Source organism: Triturus cristatus, chromosome 10 (genome assembly GCF_964204655.1).
Source record: "Triturus cristatus chromosome 10, aTriCri1.1, whole genome shotgun sequence".
Classification (NCBI taxonomy): Eukaryota; Metazoa; Chordata; class Amphibia; order Caudata; family Salamandridae; genus Triturus; species Triturus cristatus.
This window is the reverse complement of record NC_140593.1, coordinates 1,083,633,508-1,083,651,256: the sequence shown is the minus strand read 5'-3', so window position 1 is coordinate 1,083,651,256 and position 17,749 is coordinate 1,083,633,508. Positions and strand designations below refer to the sequence as shown.

At 46.4% G+C, this 17,749-nt stretch overlaps 1 protein-coding gene across 1 annotated transcript in view; it reads right to left on the bottom strand.

The window, feature by feature from the left end:
• INTS1 (integrator complex subunit 1) overlaps positions 1 to 17,749 on the bottom strand; it is a 625,364-nt gene that overhangs the window by 301,434 nt on the left and 306,181 nt on the right. Inside the window, exon 19 of the mRNA XM_085629257.1 lies at positions 13,805 to 14,002. Within this exon, the coding sequence (XP_085485383.1) occupies positions 13,805 to 14,002 (198 nt within the window). The remainder of the gene's footprint in view (positions 1 to 13,804; positions 14,003 to 17,749) is intronic.

The window sequence follows — 17,749 nt, the reverse complement described above, 5'->3', positions numbered from 1 at the left end:
GGCAAAAATGCAGAGAGAGAGCGGTGAGTGATGTACTTCTTTTGATTACTGGCATTGTGATGTGTATTTAGTGTATATATATTTCTGATTATTTGCATTTAACAGTGTTTATTTCTTGCTGTGGACATCCAGTATTATCTGCTGTATTTTATTCCATGCATTTAACAGTTGCATTTGCTTACTTATATGTGTTATTATTGCTTATACATATATATATTCACTGAAAAAACCATAGGTTTCACACATGTTATAGTTAGCTGGACATTTTACTGATAAAAAACCAATGAAATTCCCCCGTTATAGTTTGTGCAGGCAACTATAACTCACGCGACCGCAATCCTCTGCTGATGCTAATACTGTATTTAGACACTTATTTGCCCATGTCTTCTTCCATTAAATTTTAGCTATACATATATTACAAATATTTTTTTTTCATAAAGACACATATGTCATCAGCAGAGGATTGCGGTCGCGTGAGTTATAGTTGCCTGCACTAACTATAACGGGGGAATTTCATTGGTTTTTTATCAGTAAAATGTCCAGCTAACTATAACATGTGTGAAACCTATGGTTTTTTCAGTGAATTTGTACGGTTTTTTAAATGCGAAGTTACTTTACGCCATTCGTGGCGTGCGCGCCCACTTAACGCAGTTCGTTCCGTGTGCGCACGGTGCGCTTCGCGCACCGTGCGCGCACAGTGAGCATGCGGTGCGCTTCGCGCACCGCGCGCCCACTTTACGCAGTTCGTGCCGTGCACGCTCGGTGGGCACGCGGTGCGCTACGCGCACCGCGTGCCCACGTTACGCTGGATGGGCCATGTACGCACAATGCACTTCGCGCACCGTGCGGACATGGAGGACATATTATGCGCTTCGTTGGAAAAGGGATTCTTTTATTTTTCCAATATAGTACATAGTACAGCTTACCGTAAGCGCACGGTAAGCGCACCGTAAGCTGCCACAGATATATATATTGATTTAAATGCTATTTTCTCAGGAACTACTGAACAGATTTACACCAGACCTACAAAAGGCACTTCCTTGACCTGAGGACTACCTCTCTGCCAAATTTCAAGTAACTCTGTTCAGCCGTTCGGGCTGTAGCTGTGTCTAAAGGTCCTATGGAAAAATGCATGGGAAAAACGCGTTTTGGGACCCCCCTTTTTTCTCAGCCCCCGCTTGACGAATCCCCCCGAGACTTTCAGGGTAGGAGCGGAGCGTAGCGCCCCACCTATTTTGAAAATTTCGCGAGGATTCGTCGACCGGCGCCAAAGTTATTCCAAATAGAATGTTGCGGATTTCCTATGGAAACAGTGTCCTAACTATAACTACCTACTGGCGACCGCCAGTAGGTAATATATATATATATATAGATCTCTATATACATTAGAATGTTCTTCATTTGACATCCGGGAAAGCCTTTCTGCTAGAGAGTGTTGCGCAAATAAAATTCCATGCTTTATTTTGAAAACGGTCTTTTGATGTGAATCATTTCATGAGAGTGAAATCCCTTTCCAGTTGTTTTTATTGCTTCGTCGTGTGTGCGCCTCCATGTGGGAGTGCGGCATTTCCTATTATTTGGGAGGGCGAAGCAATAAACCTTACTAGTGGACAGGGCTTGCTATACAATCCCAAAGTGCTCTGTTAGGTTGTAGTGTGGTCGAGCAGCCGTATCCTTAACACAGAAGAGTGTAAGACTCTTGCAAATACACAAAGATGACTAAATGACAACACAACTCAAGAAGGAGATCAGCACCAATTTATAAAAATAACAAGTATCTTCATATATGTTTAGGCATCAGAGAAAAATTGATCAGGTAAGTACATTTTTAAAATAAATTATTTTCAATTTAAAAAGTGGACACTGCAATTTCTGATTTCTGCAATGTTACCCTATGGAAAGAAGAATAAGCTCTGCAAACAGGTATAGTGCAGCAACCTACAAGACCAATCTACAGGAGTTAAGGTGAGTGGGGTGCAACATCCAAGGCAGCACCAACAGAACACACCAAGCGGCACGAGGGCAGCTAGGTGAAGGGTGCAAAACACAGTTTGGAACTCATTGTATTTCAAAGGAGATCGGTCACTGCGAAAAGAGGCTGCAGACTCTGGCCAGGAGGCCAGTAGGGCTGAACCAGCAAGGGGGTTCAAGACTTGCGATTCCCGGCGAGGAGGGGACAACTTTGGTCCTCTTCTCCAAGGTCCAGGGGCGACAGGTGCCCGGGGTTCCTTAGGCATCGGGTTTTTATTATCGTAGCAGTCGCAGTAGAGGGGGCCTGTGTGCAGAGGCTGCAAGCGTCGTTGGGGAATCCAGGAGGGGTAAAACCACGATGGACCTGAGATCTGAAGGGCTGGGGAACCTTGTTGGCACCGTTGGCCCACCTCAACTCAGACCAGAGGCAACGAGTGAAGTGGTTGCTTCAGGTGTCGGGTTTTGGCAGTTCCGGAGGCCTCAGAGCCTTCCCCTTTGGAGCTTCTTCAGAACAGGTCTGCTGTCCACGGAAGGTCTCGAGTTTCTTTCGAAGGCAGGTAGTCCTCCCAAATTTCTGAAGTCAACAGCTGCAAGACAAGTCAACTTTGGAGCAGTTTTCAATGAGGGCTGCAGTCAGGCTGGCAGTGCTGAGGCCGAGTCAGGTGCTCACTTCAGTCTTCTCTGCTTTTGCAGCTCTTCGGAGTCATCTCTCTTCTCTCCAGGGACTCCCCTAAATATGGAATCTAGGGGCGTTAGGGGAGTGTAGGGCAGGAGCCAATGGGCTACTGACCCTTGGGTCACTACGCCCCTCCTATATGACCACTTCCTGAGGGAAATGGCATACCTAGGAATTCTAGAACAGGGTTATGCCCATCACAAGAATGGCTACCTCTGGAATTTTGTGTCCACCTCGCAGTTAGCCCACCTTAGGGGTGGTACTTGCCTGGGGTCAGCACGCCTACCTGACTAGCTAATTTTCCCACCTGTCCAAGTGCCAAGAGGGCTCTGGACATGGGGGGAGGGTGGAGCTTACTCTCCTGTGAGGGGAGTCAGATTTGCATTCCAAAGGCAGCAGCTTCTTTGAAGCTCACCAGTGCTAGTGGGATAATCAGGAGGTCATACTGTGAGAGGGGGTGTTACACCCTCCTCCCAGACAGGTTTTTATTTCTGACCTCCTGAGAGCAAAAGTCTCTCACCCTAGGAGGTTAAAAACTTGTCTCGATTAGCAGGCTGGCAGAATCGTGACAGCAAGCATACCATAGGCTGGTAGGCTTTGAGGGGGCACCTCTAAGGTGCCCTCTGAGTGCATGTTTTGATAAATCCAACAAAGCCATCAGCATGGGTTCATCAAGATGAGATGTTTGGTACCAAACATCGCTATTTTCAGTAAAGCCATCATGTATCTGGGGAACTCGGTTTCACCAGTGTCTAGTACATGGTTTAAGATGGCTTCCCTCGTCACCTGCAGTGGAAGCAATAGACCGGACCAGCACAGGGGCATAACTGCTCATGCACATATGTCCTCACATATAATATTAAGCGCCCTGCCTTAGGACCATCAGGCCTGCTGTAGGGATGACTTACAAATATCATATGCAGAGGTAGGGGACATGGCACACAGGGATGAGTGACAGGTTGTGTTGTCACTTTTGTCTGCACCAAGACATGCACCCTGCAATGGCAGCCATGCATGCGCTTGGTGAGGGGTCCCTTAGGGCGGCACAATTCGTGCTGCAGCCCTTAGGGACCATCTTTAGTACCTCAGGCCCTAGGTACCAGGGTAACATTTGCTAGGGACTTACAGAGGATGCTAAAGGTTTTGCCAATTTGGGGAACAATTACACAGTTTTGGGAAAGAGCTCTGGCACTGTGGACTTGGTTGGCAGGAATTCAGTGCACTTTCAGTTGAAATCACATCATGTACCAGGTAAAACCTGGGTGCAACCATGTTAAAAAGGGACATTTCCATACAACTATCAACTATTGAAATAGATAATTTTTGTGGTTTGTTATCTTTTGTTATTTCATATTTGAGCTAAAAGCCTTGAAAAAGCTCCAGAAGTGCAAGTCACAAGGTGCAAAACACGTGTTGGTTGGGTTTCCCCTTCCAAGTTTTATCTTCTCTGAGATAGAGGCCCTAGCCATGGCCTACTGAACGTTCATTACACCAACCATACTTTATCAAAACATTATTAGGGCAATATAGTGGGTAAGGGACTTTGGGGCCTCTTCACTTAGCTTGTTCATTTTAGTTCCTTCAACTGCAGACCGTTTGTCTTTCAGCATCGAGGGCACTCTTCTCCCCATTGAGTCTAATGAACCTGCCGGCTGAGAGTGTCTATCCCTATAGGGCATTGTCAACCTAGGATTCTTCAGCATCCAAATATTTTTCAGCACCAATTCTGTGTACGTAATGCCTGCTTGCACTGACATTTCAACGTGGTTTGAAAACAGATGCTTTCTTAGGTGACATCCTCACACTAGGAGAAAAATCTCAGAAAAACAGTCGACAAAAAGTCAAAAAAGGCCAGTCAAAAAGTGACTGAGGGGTAGATCAATCCGGATCAGCACTATCTGGTGCGGAAAAGAAAGAACAAACGTCAGTGCGTCGAGCTGGCACCTATATAGACACTGTGCACATCACTTCCGGGGTGGAACCGAACGACGACACCTACCGGCTTTGCATGGGCACTGCTCGAAAATCTTGCAAATCCAGTCGGACGCCTGGGGATATTCAAAGGTAAGGCCTATGCAGCTGGAAGTCTTTCTCAGATGCTCTAGTTAGTGCGCTGGCAAGAACTTTTCTGGATCTGTTGCCATGACTTTTATGTCAACATGAAACATTTTCCATTTACAGAAATCAGCTCCTAGTCTAATATCCTTTATGTTCCTGTTTCATGGAACAGGTTGGGCAAGTGGTTGAAGGAGGAGCAAGGAAAGCAGGAAACCCTCCCGAGAACTTCTCCACATGTGACCTCATCCCCGGAGGAGTCTGTTCAATTGAATCTCTCTGTGCTTAGTAACTAGCTGTAGGAAAGTACCACTTTTTGTCATGGTCACCCCCACTTCTTGCCACTGGTACTGATGTTTTTCGACTGATGTGCACTGGGTCCCTACTAACCAGGCCCCAGTGCCAGTGCTCATTTCCTAAAAACAAGGTCAAATGGTCTAATTGAAGCACAGTTGGCACATACTTTAGCACCCCTGTAAGTCCCTAGTAAATAGTAGCCTTGGTACCTAGAGCCTGGGTACCAAAGAAGGTACCTCAGAGGTGGAGCATGTATTATGCTACTCTAAGGGACCTCCCTACAATTTGCATTCAGGCTGCCATTACATAGCATATTAAGGCCAGGGGCTTTAAAGCCCCTGCCACCTTTGATATGTGAACCCCAGCTTCCCCAGTACCTGGGAGATGCCACCCCCTTCCCTGTGTGTGCTTCATTTATTGAGTCTATGTGCTCAACAAATGCTTAACATTACCCCCTGGTAAATCTAAACTGCTCACCCACACAACGACAAAGAGTATTTGGGATTATTAATGTGATCCTTGTAAGCCAATAGGGGTCACCTGGAATTTCTACATAGTGTACCTCATTTTGATACACTACATAAAAAGCCAGCCAGCTTCCTACACTAGCCAAGATTTAAATTAGGAAGCATTCTTGAAGCTCAATTACCTTCAGTTTACCACCTTGGAAACCTCAGTTAACTCTAATGAATTATTCTTCTACGTCAAGCGATAGCTTCCCTGCCCTCGTTTTCGCCTTTTGGTCAATGTCAATAACGTGCACTGACATTTTTGTTCTGTCTCAAAATTGACAAAAAGACTCCTCGACATGGGAGCCAGAAGAGGCATATTAAAGCTTTTTTTCTTTTCAGAGAAGTCTTGGGGGTAATAACGTTTCAACAGTCAGAACTCAGAAACAAGGGTGTTCCACTGTAAAAAGTTAAGTAGGTGAAATGAGCAAAAATGTGACACTGCACACATGGCCTTGGGTACTGTAAGCAGTTGAAGGCTGGCAGAATTAAGTGATCTGGTTACGGTGCTCCAGGAGAGGGATGTGGTAAGAAAGAGGGCTGACTGGCAACTAATTTTAAGGTGTTCCGTAGAGGTGAATTTATGGAATAGGAGCATGACAAAAGTCCATAGCTCCATCAATGGGGGATTAGTTGTACTTGGGGAGATCCAAGGGCAGGTTTGGAGTGCTTCAGTTTGCTCAGGATTTGTGCAGCGATTATATTTTTACCACTATGAACAGAAGTGGGGACTGATTTTTTAAGAAGTAAAGCAGCTGATACTGTACAGCGACAGTTCTGGTGGAGTTTGAGGAGTTTAGGATCAACTAGGAATCACATAGAGTTTCTAACAGTGAGGGAGGAAGTGAGAATGTAGAGGAAACAAATAGAGGGTGGTGAGGGCAGGAAAGCAAATGGTTGCACTTTTACCACACAAAGTGATAAAAGGTCGTTCTATGGCACATGGCTATAAAAAAGTTAGAGATTTATGTTTGTTGTTAAGGCGTGAGTGCAGGGAAAGTAAAGTGAATCTAGATGTCATCTTCTTCTAAGCTGAAGAAGGAGGTGAACAGACTCACAAGGACAGACATGGGGGACACCCACCGGAAGTGGAGTGAACGTGGACTAAGAAGAGCACCAGGATGCTTAGAATGAGCAACTGGAGAGATAGATCCATGTGAAGTTGTATAGGCACCATGATCACAGGCATTCACCTCCAATTCTACAACATCTTCCACTACATCAGTAATGTACATATCAAACAGACTGTTTTACACTACTTTCTATTTAACAATTTCAACCTACAGTGTAAATAAGCACTATCTCAACAAAAGGCACTCGCTGCCAATCCCTCTATAGCCCTACTGAATGCTGCTAATACCAAATTAAAATACACAAATGCCTGTTTTTCCTTTTTTATCATTGAGCCTCAGCAAAGTATCTAGGGTGGTGGTAAGTTCTATAGCACCTGAAGTGAATGTTTATTTGGAAAAAGAATACACACTCAACCATTCCCTCAGTATTGACTGTATATTAGATTTATATTGTACTTTTAATAAAGTCAGCGCCTCAGATGTAATTGACAAACCAATGTGAGGACAGTAAGTCTCACTAAATTGTCAACATTCTACAAAACGAACAAGTTACTTACCTTCGGTAATGCTTTTTCTGGTGGATACAGTATCTGCCGGTGGATTCCTCACCTTGTGAATATCCCCTGCGCCAGCAACATTCGGAAACTTTGTAGCAGTCCACGCCGATGAGGTCGAAGACGACGTCACAGAGACACGGCTCCGCTCGCGACTCCGCTGACGTCACCGGCTCCATAAGAAGACCTCGTCGGCGTGATGACGTCAGTTCCGCCCTTTTTTCCGTGCCTTCAAGGCACACGGACGGACTAACAGCAATATATACACAATACATAATATACAATGCAACACAAACAGTGTGGAGAATAAGCAGAAAGGCAAAAGAAATAACACAATGCCTTTGACAGTAACAAAACACATTTGGAAAAACCATTAACAGAATTGTAGGTATAGAAGGATGGACAACGGGGAGGCAGGTGGGTCAGTGAGGAATCCACAGGCAGATACTGTATCCACCAGAAAAAGCGTTACCGAAGGTAAGTAACTTTTTCTTCTGATGGATACATCTGCCAGTGGATTCCTCACCTTGTGAATAGATTCCCACAGCAGTCCCCACTCCCGGAGGAGGGTGTCCACCCTTCTATACCAGAAAGTCCTGAAGGACGGAACGAGCAAAGTGTCCGTCCCTCCTCACCTCGGTGTCTAAGCAATAATGTTTTGCGAAAGTGTGGAGGGAGGCCCAAGTTGCCGCCCTACAAATGTCCTCAACAGGAACACCCCTAGACAAAGCAGAAGTGGAAGACTTAGCTTTAGTGGAATGGGCTCTTAAACCCTCTGGAGGTTCCTTACCAGCTAAAGAGTAGCATATCTTGATGCACAAGACAATCCATCTGGAAAGGGTGCGCTTGTGCACCGCTCTGCATTTCCTGCAGCCAACAAAGCCCACGAAGAGCTGATCATCAACTCGAAAGTCTTTCGTCCTGTCAAGGTAGAAGCTCACCGCCCTCTTAGGGTCCAAGCGGTGAAGTCTCTCCTCCTCCTTGGAAGGGTGAGGGGGAGGATAGAAGGTAGGAAGGGTGATGGACTGCCCCAGATGGAAGGGAGTTACCACCTTAGGCAAAAATGCAGCCCTGGTCCTGAGTACCATTCTTTCAGCATGAATGGTCAAAAACTGGGCTTTTGAACTTAGAGCTTGAAGCTCACTTACCCTCCTTTCCGAGGTAATTGCAATGAGAAAAACCGTCTTAAAAGACAACAATCTCAAGGGACACTTGTGTAAGGGCTCGAAGGGAGAACCCATAAGATAAGTCAAGACAAGGTTCAAGTCCCATTGAGGCACAATAAAGGGAGTAGGAGGAAACCTGTTTGTGAGGCCCTTGAGAAATCGTAGAACAATAGGTGATTTGAATAATGACGGCTGATCCGGCAAGCAAAGGAAAGCCGACAAAGCCGATAAGTATACCTTTACAGTGGCCACAGCAAAGTCTTGCTGAGCAAGAGAAAGGGCAAATTGCAGAATGTCAGATAAACGAGCCTTCAAAGGATCAATTGACTTCTCTCCACATCAGAGTACAAATTTAGACCACCTATAGGAATAGATAGATTTGGTGGAATGACGTCTGACAGACAAAATTACATTTACCACATCAGGTGGGAGAGAAAAAGAATTCAGGTTGCCCCGTTCAATCTCCAGGCATGAAGGTGTAAGCTCTGGAGGTGGGGGTGTAGAACCTGCCCCTCCGACTGCGAGAGGAGGTCTGCCCTCAAAGGGAGGCGGAGGGCACCAGGAGAGGTGGAGAAGATCTGTGTACCACGCCCTTCTTGGCCAATCCGGGGCGATCCATATGACTTGGGCCCGGTCTTGGCGAATCTTCCTCAGAACCTGAGGAATCAAGGGTATGGGAGGAAACGCATAAAGGAGTTGTGAGCCCCAACTCAACTGAAACGCGTCCCCCAACGCCCCTTGCATCGGAAACTGGAGACTGCAGAATGACGGGCAGTGAGCGTTCTCGTGAGTGGCAAACAGATCCACCCGAGGTTTCCCCCACGTCCCAAAAACGTGACGAACCACCTCCGGATGGAGCCTCCACTCGTGGTCGGCAGAGAACTGCCAACTGAGACTGTCCGCACATACGTTCAGCACCCCGGCCAGATGATTTGCCATCAGACAAATCTGATGGTCCTGAGCCCAGGACCATAGACGCAGGGCCTCTCTGCAGAGACAAAGACACCCCACTCCTCCCTATTTGTTGACATACCACATCGCGGTAGTGTTGTCAGTCAGGACTTGAACAGACTGACCGCGAAAGGAAGGGAGGAAGGCCTTGAGTGCCAAACGATTCGCCCGCAATTCCAGAAGGTTGATGTGAAGCAACCTTTCCTCTGGAGACCAAAGACCCTTGATCTCCAGATCCCCCAGATGAGCACCCCACCCTAAAGTGGATGCATCCGTAATCACTGTGGCCACCGATGGAGGTAGATGAAAGGGCTTTCCTTGAGACAGATTGCCCTCCACGCTCCACCAAGACAGATCCGCTGCAGCTTCTCCGGAGATCCTCACAGACTCCCTGAGATCTCCCTTGTGCTGATACCACTGCCTGCAGAGGCACCACTGGAGCGCCCTCATGTGCCAGCGTGCATGGTTGACCAACAGAATGCAGGAAGCAAACAGACCGAGCAGGCGAAGGACCTTCAGAACTGGAACGACCGCTCCATTGTAAAACAAAGGAATCATTTCCTGTATGTCAAGAATCCTTTGAGGAGGAGGGAATGCTCGACACACAGTAGTGTCCAGTACCGTACCTATGAACAGGTTGCGCTAAGAGGGCACCAGGTGAGATTTGGGGACGTTTATCGAGAAACCCAATCTGTACAACAGCTGAGTTGTATCCTGCAGATGATGTAGCACCTTCTCTGGCGACTCCGCTTTGATCAGCCAGTCGTCCAGATAGGGGAAAACTGAGATCCCCAACCTTCTGAGATGGGCTGCCACCACTGCCATCACCTCCGTGAAGACTCGGGACGCAGTAGTAAAACCAAACGGAAGGACCGCAAACTGATAATGTTGCGACCCTACCGTAAACCGGAGATACTTCCTGTGCGACTTCAGGATAGGGATGTGAAAATACGCATCCTGCAAGTCGATCGACACCATCCAGTCCTCCTGATTCAGCGCTTGAAGAACCTGAGCAAGGGTGAGCATCTTGAACTTCTCTTGCTTTAGAAAAACATTCAAGATTCTGAGGTCCAATATCGGACGCAATCTGCCGTCCTTTTTTCAGAATCAGGAAATACCGGGAGTAGCATCCCTGACCCCTCTCCTGCTCTGGAACCACCTCTATCGCACCTTTCTGAAACAACTTCAGGACTTCCTCCTGTAGGAGAAGACGGTGGTTCTCTGAGCAAGCCCCTTGACAAGGAGGGTAATTTGGAGGGAATTCCCGAAAGGGAAGGGCGTACCCATTTTCTACAAGATCTAGAACCCAAAGATCTGTAGTTACCCATTTTCTACAAGATTGGAAATCTGTAAGCCGGCCCCCCACAGGACCAACATGATCCAGAATGGCGGATCTAGGGCTGCTTTGCGGTGGAAGGAGGGGAGGAAGAGGAAGAGGAGGAGACGGCCACGTGAGCGACCCCTGATTCTACCTCTGTATCCTTTATACAAGGAGCCTTGCTGCTGTTGCTGCTGTTGCTGCCTGTAGGAACAAAAGGTTGCCCTTCCGAAACCCCTGTATCTTTTAAACGATCCCCTTGACTGGGATTGAAGTCCCAATGACTTACCCGTAGCCTTGCTTTCCTTAAAACGTTCAAGAGCAGCATCTGCCTTTTTGCCAAATAATCCAGAGCCATCAAATGGCAAGTCCAACAGTGTTGACTGTACATCCGGGGAAAACTCAGAAGACTTCAGCCACACACACCTCCTAGTGGCAACAGAAGACCCCATGACTCTTGCCACTGAATCCGCGGTGTCCAGCCCACTTTGGATCACCTGACGTGCTGCTGCCTGGGCATCCGTCAAGACCTCATTAAAGCCAACCCTATCCTCCTCAGATAGTTTTAGTGCCAGTTTCTTAGCAGAGTCCATGAGTGCATGAATATAGCGTCCCAAAAGGCAAGTGGCATTAGTTGATTTTAGTGCCATGCTGGCCGATAAAAATACCTTTTTGGCTGACTGATCTAGCTTTTTAGCCTCTCTGTCCCCTGGAACCTGAGGAAAAGCACCCTTAGATTTTCCTGAACAAGCAGCCTGAACCACCAGGCTCTCAGGCGATGGATGTGATGTTAAGAACTCAGGGTCCCCTGGAGCTGCTCTATACCTCCTAGCAACTGTCTTAGAAACTGCGGGAGCAGAAAAAGGCTTACGCCACACCTCCATCACAGGATCTATAATGGCCTCATTAAAAGGCAATAATGGCTCTAAAACTGTAGTAGGAGAATGCAGTACTTCTGTCAGAATATTTGATTTAAATTCAGTAGTGGGCAACTGAAGATCTAACAGTTCCACTTGCCTTCCTAATGACTGCATGATATGGAGCCACATCCTCCGAGGGTTCATCGGAAGGTGGAGTAATTTCCCACTCAGGAGACAAATCCTATCCACTAGCCTCTTTAAGTTCTTCAAAAACTTTGTCAGACTCCACCAGCTCTCCTTCTTCTGCTTCTTCCAAAAGGTACCTTCGCTCATCAAGCACCCTTTGAGCTTCCCTCCTGGACCGGATTCGTACAAGCGGCATCGGCGGCGCCGTGTTCGAATCAGACGGCGCCGGTGCCGGCGTCGAACGTGGATCCACAGGAGCAGCCGGCGTCGAACGAGGTCGAGCCGGCGCCGGTGAAGAAGGGAGCGGCGTCGATGTCCTCGGCACCGGTAGATGCCAAGACGGCGTCGCCGGAAAAAATGGCCTGAAAGGGGCCTGTGGATAGACTTGAGGCACCCCCAAACTGAAGGCCATTGGACCCATCGGACCCGAAGGTGCACCAGTGGTGTACATGGCTCTCGAAAATACCCCGTACATAGCATTTAAATAATGCGAGGGGTCCTGACCTGGTCCAGGGAACGCAGGGTACTGATCGGGCATCACCGGACTCGGGCCAACCGGCGCCGACGGTGGAATCAGAGGCGTCACAGGCTCACACGGTGCTTAACGCTCTTCAGACGGAGATGAATCCGGGGCCGGAGATGGAACCGGCGTCGGAGGAGGAACCGGCGTCGGCGATGGAGCCGGAGCCGGAGATGGAACCGGAGCCGGAGATGTAGCCGGAGCCGGTGAAGCCACTGGAGAAGAAGGACCAGCAGGCGAATCCGGAACGGGTGAAGGAGACACAGAGTCCTTACGGCGTCGAGCAGGTGACTTCGACTTCGGAGCCGAACTCTTGTCAGAGTGATGTCGAGAAGAATGTCTCCTCTTCTTTTTGTGCTTCTTGGATCTTGAAGCATGCCCCGAAGTAGACTTCGACGCCGACCTCGACCTCGATTGTGACCTCGACCTCGTTCTCGACTTCCTTCTTCCTCTCTTCTCCTAGTTCATCCTTGCGATGAAGAGTTTCGCCTCCCTTTCCTTCAGAGCCTCGGAGCTCATCTTGCGACAGCAAGAGCATCCATCCACATCATGGTCAGATGATGAACACCATACACAGTCGTCATGTGGATCCGTGATCGACATATGTTTTCCACATTCACGTCAGGGCTTGAAGCCCGATTTCTTTGTCGACATTTTTTCGAAAAAGGAACAGAGAAATCCAGTAGAAACACAAAGTAACAGTGAAGCTACAGATAGAGATTCCCGAAATCCGTTGGCGTCGACGGCGCGGAAAAAAGGGAACTGACGTCATCACGCCGACGAGGTCTTCTTATGGAGCCGGTGACGTCAGCGGAGTCGCGAGCGGAGCCGTGTCTCTGTGACGTCGTCTTTGACCTCATCGGCGTGGACTGCTACAAAAGTATCCGAATGTTGCTGGCGCAGGGGATATTCACAAGGTGAGGAATCAACTAGCAGATGTATCCATCAGAATCTTAATGCATGATCTCCATCAACATAAGTAAGAATTAATCATTGGCTACACTAGTCAGCTCAAAATAAATACCCAACTTGCCTATCAGACAGCAATTGTAGAAGCGTCAAATGGTACAGGTGTCCTTATTCCCAATGAAGTCATTAATGAACCTTTATTGAACTAAAGGAAAACATTCAAGACTGGGAAGACCTTTGAATTACTAGCAATGCCCAAATTAATTCACGGGCATTGGCTACAATCTCCACTATACCAGTGCTTCTCAAATTGCTTAATATAGTATTTTGAAAAAAAACAATTCAGAATGCCATTGACATTAAAACACAGCTGCAGAATATCTAGATATATTTGCAGATCCATCTTTTTCAGATTCTAAAATATTGTGGGCTCAGGTACAGGAAGATTGAGATGCATTCTTAGCATAGACAAAATCCTGTACAAAAACACCTACCCATGTTTTGGAATATAGCATCCAAACCAAAACAATCAGATCAAACGTAATCTCCTGACATGATATGAATAATGATCTTAGTTGATGAGAGCCGAGCAATCTACGCTGCATCTTTAACATTACAACCTTACTGATGAACTTAGAGAGCACTTCTCACAAATTATTTAGCAGTGAAAGGGTACTCCATGAGCATGGGCACTAGATTTTCTCAAATTTCTCTGAAGACTCTTTCATCAATAGTAGCAGAACTACTGGAAGCACTTACTGTGGGTCTAAACTGGTGAGCTGGGAGAGTAACAGGCTGTTGCTCTCAGTAATTGTCTGTTTTGTTGACGCAGCAGCTAAATGACTCTCGAATGCCAAAATCTCCTGCTTCTCGCGTTGGGATATCTGAAGTTCACGATTAATGAGCTCAGTTCTGGTCTCTTCATCCGTTACGGTGCAGGGAGGATAAGAGAAATTGCTGTGCAGGAAGGGAAAAGAAACAGAATCCAAATTATCGATTAAGAAAATTGAAAAGCCAGACATCAGACGCAAGACTGTTAATTAAACCATGTCAAGGATTTTGAGTACCAGGGACTGTCAAAATTCTCTCTGTGAGAGAAGAAAGAATAAAACAAATAGTGTTACAAAAACGTTTGAAGAAAAGCCACAAAACAGAACCACAGACACCGTGATTGACAACCCTAGTCTCGAGCAACGTTTAGGCTTGTCTTTGAAGAAGAAAAAAAAAAGGAACTGAGCAATACAAATTTACAGAGGCAAGACAAATTACCAAACACACTGGGCAATTGACCAGAAACTGGGCTAAATGTTGGCAAGATCCAAAAGACACCGGTGTACAAATATCTGATGATACATTTACTCCCCTTTTCCCCGCCCCCAACCATATTCCATCAGAGAGTTCTTTCATTCCAGAGTTGATGCAACTCAGGGAAGGATTCAAAACATGGCTTTCCAAGACTAACTGTTCCACACTACTTTTTCCATCTGCTCCTATAGGCAATACTAAGAGACTCCATCAGAGTGATACTGTGCTTTATAAACGGCCAATAAATGCATTTCAACATCCAATTAAAGATCTAATATAGCCAGCTGAAACCGATTCAACCCAGTATCACTACAACCCAGAAACCTGATTAACAAGGCATTGGAGGAGAGCTCCCCTCAGAGAGAGCACACAAATTCCAAATGCTACCAGTATTTTCAATAATTACATGATTTCCTTGCGCAAGAGATTGCGGAATTTGGTCTGCCGAGGAAAAAAGATGCCAGAGACCCACAAACGTCGGAACTACATGATTTAGATGATGCTTTTCAGGTGTTTGATTGTCTGGATGCTTCTGAGACATGAATGAAGATGAACTATCTGTTCCTTACCAGTCACACATCTAAGAACACATTACCGCCCATCTGAACATTCTGCCTTTCAGTGAACTTTTAGGCTGGGTCAAGCACCTTCTTCAGTGAGTTCAGCCCACAACCTAATGGTGATTTTAAACCCAATGTTCAGGTAGCAGGTATCATCACAACACACTGAGCAGGGAGTTGCAAGGGACAAAGATGGGAATGATCTTGACTGTCCAATATCTATTATAGAGAGACTTGGTGATAGCTGGCACAGTGAGTGGCGCCCTAAGACCCCCTCAACCTTCTTGATCACTTGATGATGGAAGTCTTGATGCCCTTGGCTAGCACCAAGTAATACCAACTGGACAGGAGCAGGTCCTTGAGTTCGCTAGCAGTGGCCTAAGTGTTGTTTGTACTTTTACATAGTGGAAACCTCTGAGTGGGTTCCACTGGAGTCCTGCACACCTCAACGGTCATTATGAGGTAAATTATAGTGCACCATGAGGCTGCACCTAGAGTAACAATGAATAAATATGTATTAGGCAGGGCAAGAAATGCTGGGAAGGGCTGGCACGCTGGTGATGAGGGACACTGAGCTGTAGGGGTGAAATCTCTTTGGGCTTCTGCTTCACACTCACGGTTTCTAATAGGGTGTCTGACCCAAAGTCAGAAGTCAGTATCATAACAACCTTTTCACTTGAGTCTGTGGGAAGCAGAGCATGACAACTGAACTCCAGATTCTGCTGCTCCTAATAGGAAGGGTAACCTCGGAGGTATAAGTCCATCTTGAGGGGGAAAAAGGGGTGACAGCCAACAAAGATGTTGGAATCATTTGAGTAATGCCACATGAGGTACTAGGCTCTACTACAAGATGCAACGCCCCCGCTGCACAACAGTCAGAATGGACTGAGCCCCCCACCACATAATTAAGCAGAGACATGTACCTGACCTCTCTGTGCAAAGCGTCAATAGCACAGTACCCTAAAAGAGATTGACTCAATCCCTCAGTGAAAAGGAAGCTTAGGATCAATACACATAGAAACTCAGTGGGACTCTTACCAACAGTGCAAGGAAATCCCAGGAGCAAAAGAAGGTTTGGAAACAAAAAGGTTCTGAACATCTGACAGCTGTTTCCTGGGCCTTGAAGCTAATTTCGACTGAAACAGAAATCAAGGTGCTAGAGAGGTAACGGGGGCAGAAAATGGTTGCACTACGTTACTTTCACCTTCCCCTGGCAACCAGACTACTTACATAGAGTGAGGGCACGGCAACTAGGGACATGAGGGTGCTCATAGTTGAGGGGCCTGATTGATTGTTGGCAAAACATCCTTGGTCCTACAACAGGATGCTGAACCAATATACAAACCTTTGACTCTTCATTCAAGTAACGAATTTCAGTTTTCGAGCATAATGGGGGCTCATTACTCTGCCTGCAACCCAGATAACAGCTATGCATTGGATTACTATCATGAAAATCACTGAGGTTATGTAGATAAGGTGCTGTAAATAGATGGTGATGCAAAAAGAATGACCTAAAGTTGGAGTAGCTGCATAAAATTTGCCAGACAAACAGCAAAAAATTCTAGTAAATGACAGGAACAGGGCTTCATGAAGAAAGTTGCTTAGCATGATTGAAGCAGGTTCCGATGCACACAGATTGATGGAACGAAGGACACTGGCATAGGTGCACAACTGTGCAGGGAAGGAGAGTGGCTGCAGACGACTTACATACAAGTACATAGGATTGGGCATGCACAATTCTAATGAACTGGTATGAAAGCAGTCTCTGATGTGCAGGGTGATTCACTGGATGTTCCAGTTGAAGCTGACTAATGTGTTCGACTGGGGTAGACTCTTGTCCCGAGTTGCAAATTGCTATGTGGACTGAGACCCCGGTCACCTCTTTTAGTGGTCTGTCAGACTACCCATAGAGTGGTCGACGGGACACTGGGGAGTGACATCAGAGCTCCGTGTTTCCCTCCTCCCTCTCTGCGGCACTCGCTATCCTTCCCACAGTCTTTCCCAATAGTTTTACCACGTTTGGTGTTCGTGTTCTTATAAAATTTGTGACCCCATAAACAGATTTATGTGATATGGCGAATTGAAGCCATAAGAAACATAATTATATAGTTTGTTGTATGTTGCATAATAGAAGCCATGTTGCCCCATAACGTGTTTGTACAGTACTCTTGGGGGAGGGAGGAGATATCATAATTGTTGGGATGTACAACAAAGTTATTACTGGGTATATCTACGTTCACTTTATAACCATGCCCGCGAATTGTTGATATATTACTTGGACTTGATATTTGCCTATAGGCTCTGAACGGTGTTTTATATGATGCTGTATTGTTTATATTTATGTTCACAAACAACAAAATCTTTAACCCCTTCCATGCTCATGACGGAACGATTCCGTCATGAGCATCGGTTGAGCTGTGCTCATGACGGAACCGTTCCGTCATGGCCCCGCCCGCGCTCGAACCCTTCAGCACCGCGGGGGAATCCGCGCAGCGCTGAAGGGGTTAATAAACAGATCAAACAAAAAAAATGAAAGCAGTCTCTGATCATGCACTAAGTGACGTGTTACCCAATACTCACTGGTTGTGAATGGTAGAGAATGAGAACATCAGGGTAAGTGGGAAAATCCCACACATAATGCAGTGAATATGTCCATGATCATTCACAACCAGTAACGTTTTCTTGCAGTAAACGAGCTTGTGAATTCATAAACATTTTGTAAAAAGAGGTTAGTGAACTGAATCCCTACTATTATGCCTAAAGATAAAGCAATTTTTGAAACATTATTTTCCAATAGGGGAACGTTATTTGTTGTAGTTGATACTTGTAGATTAATGCT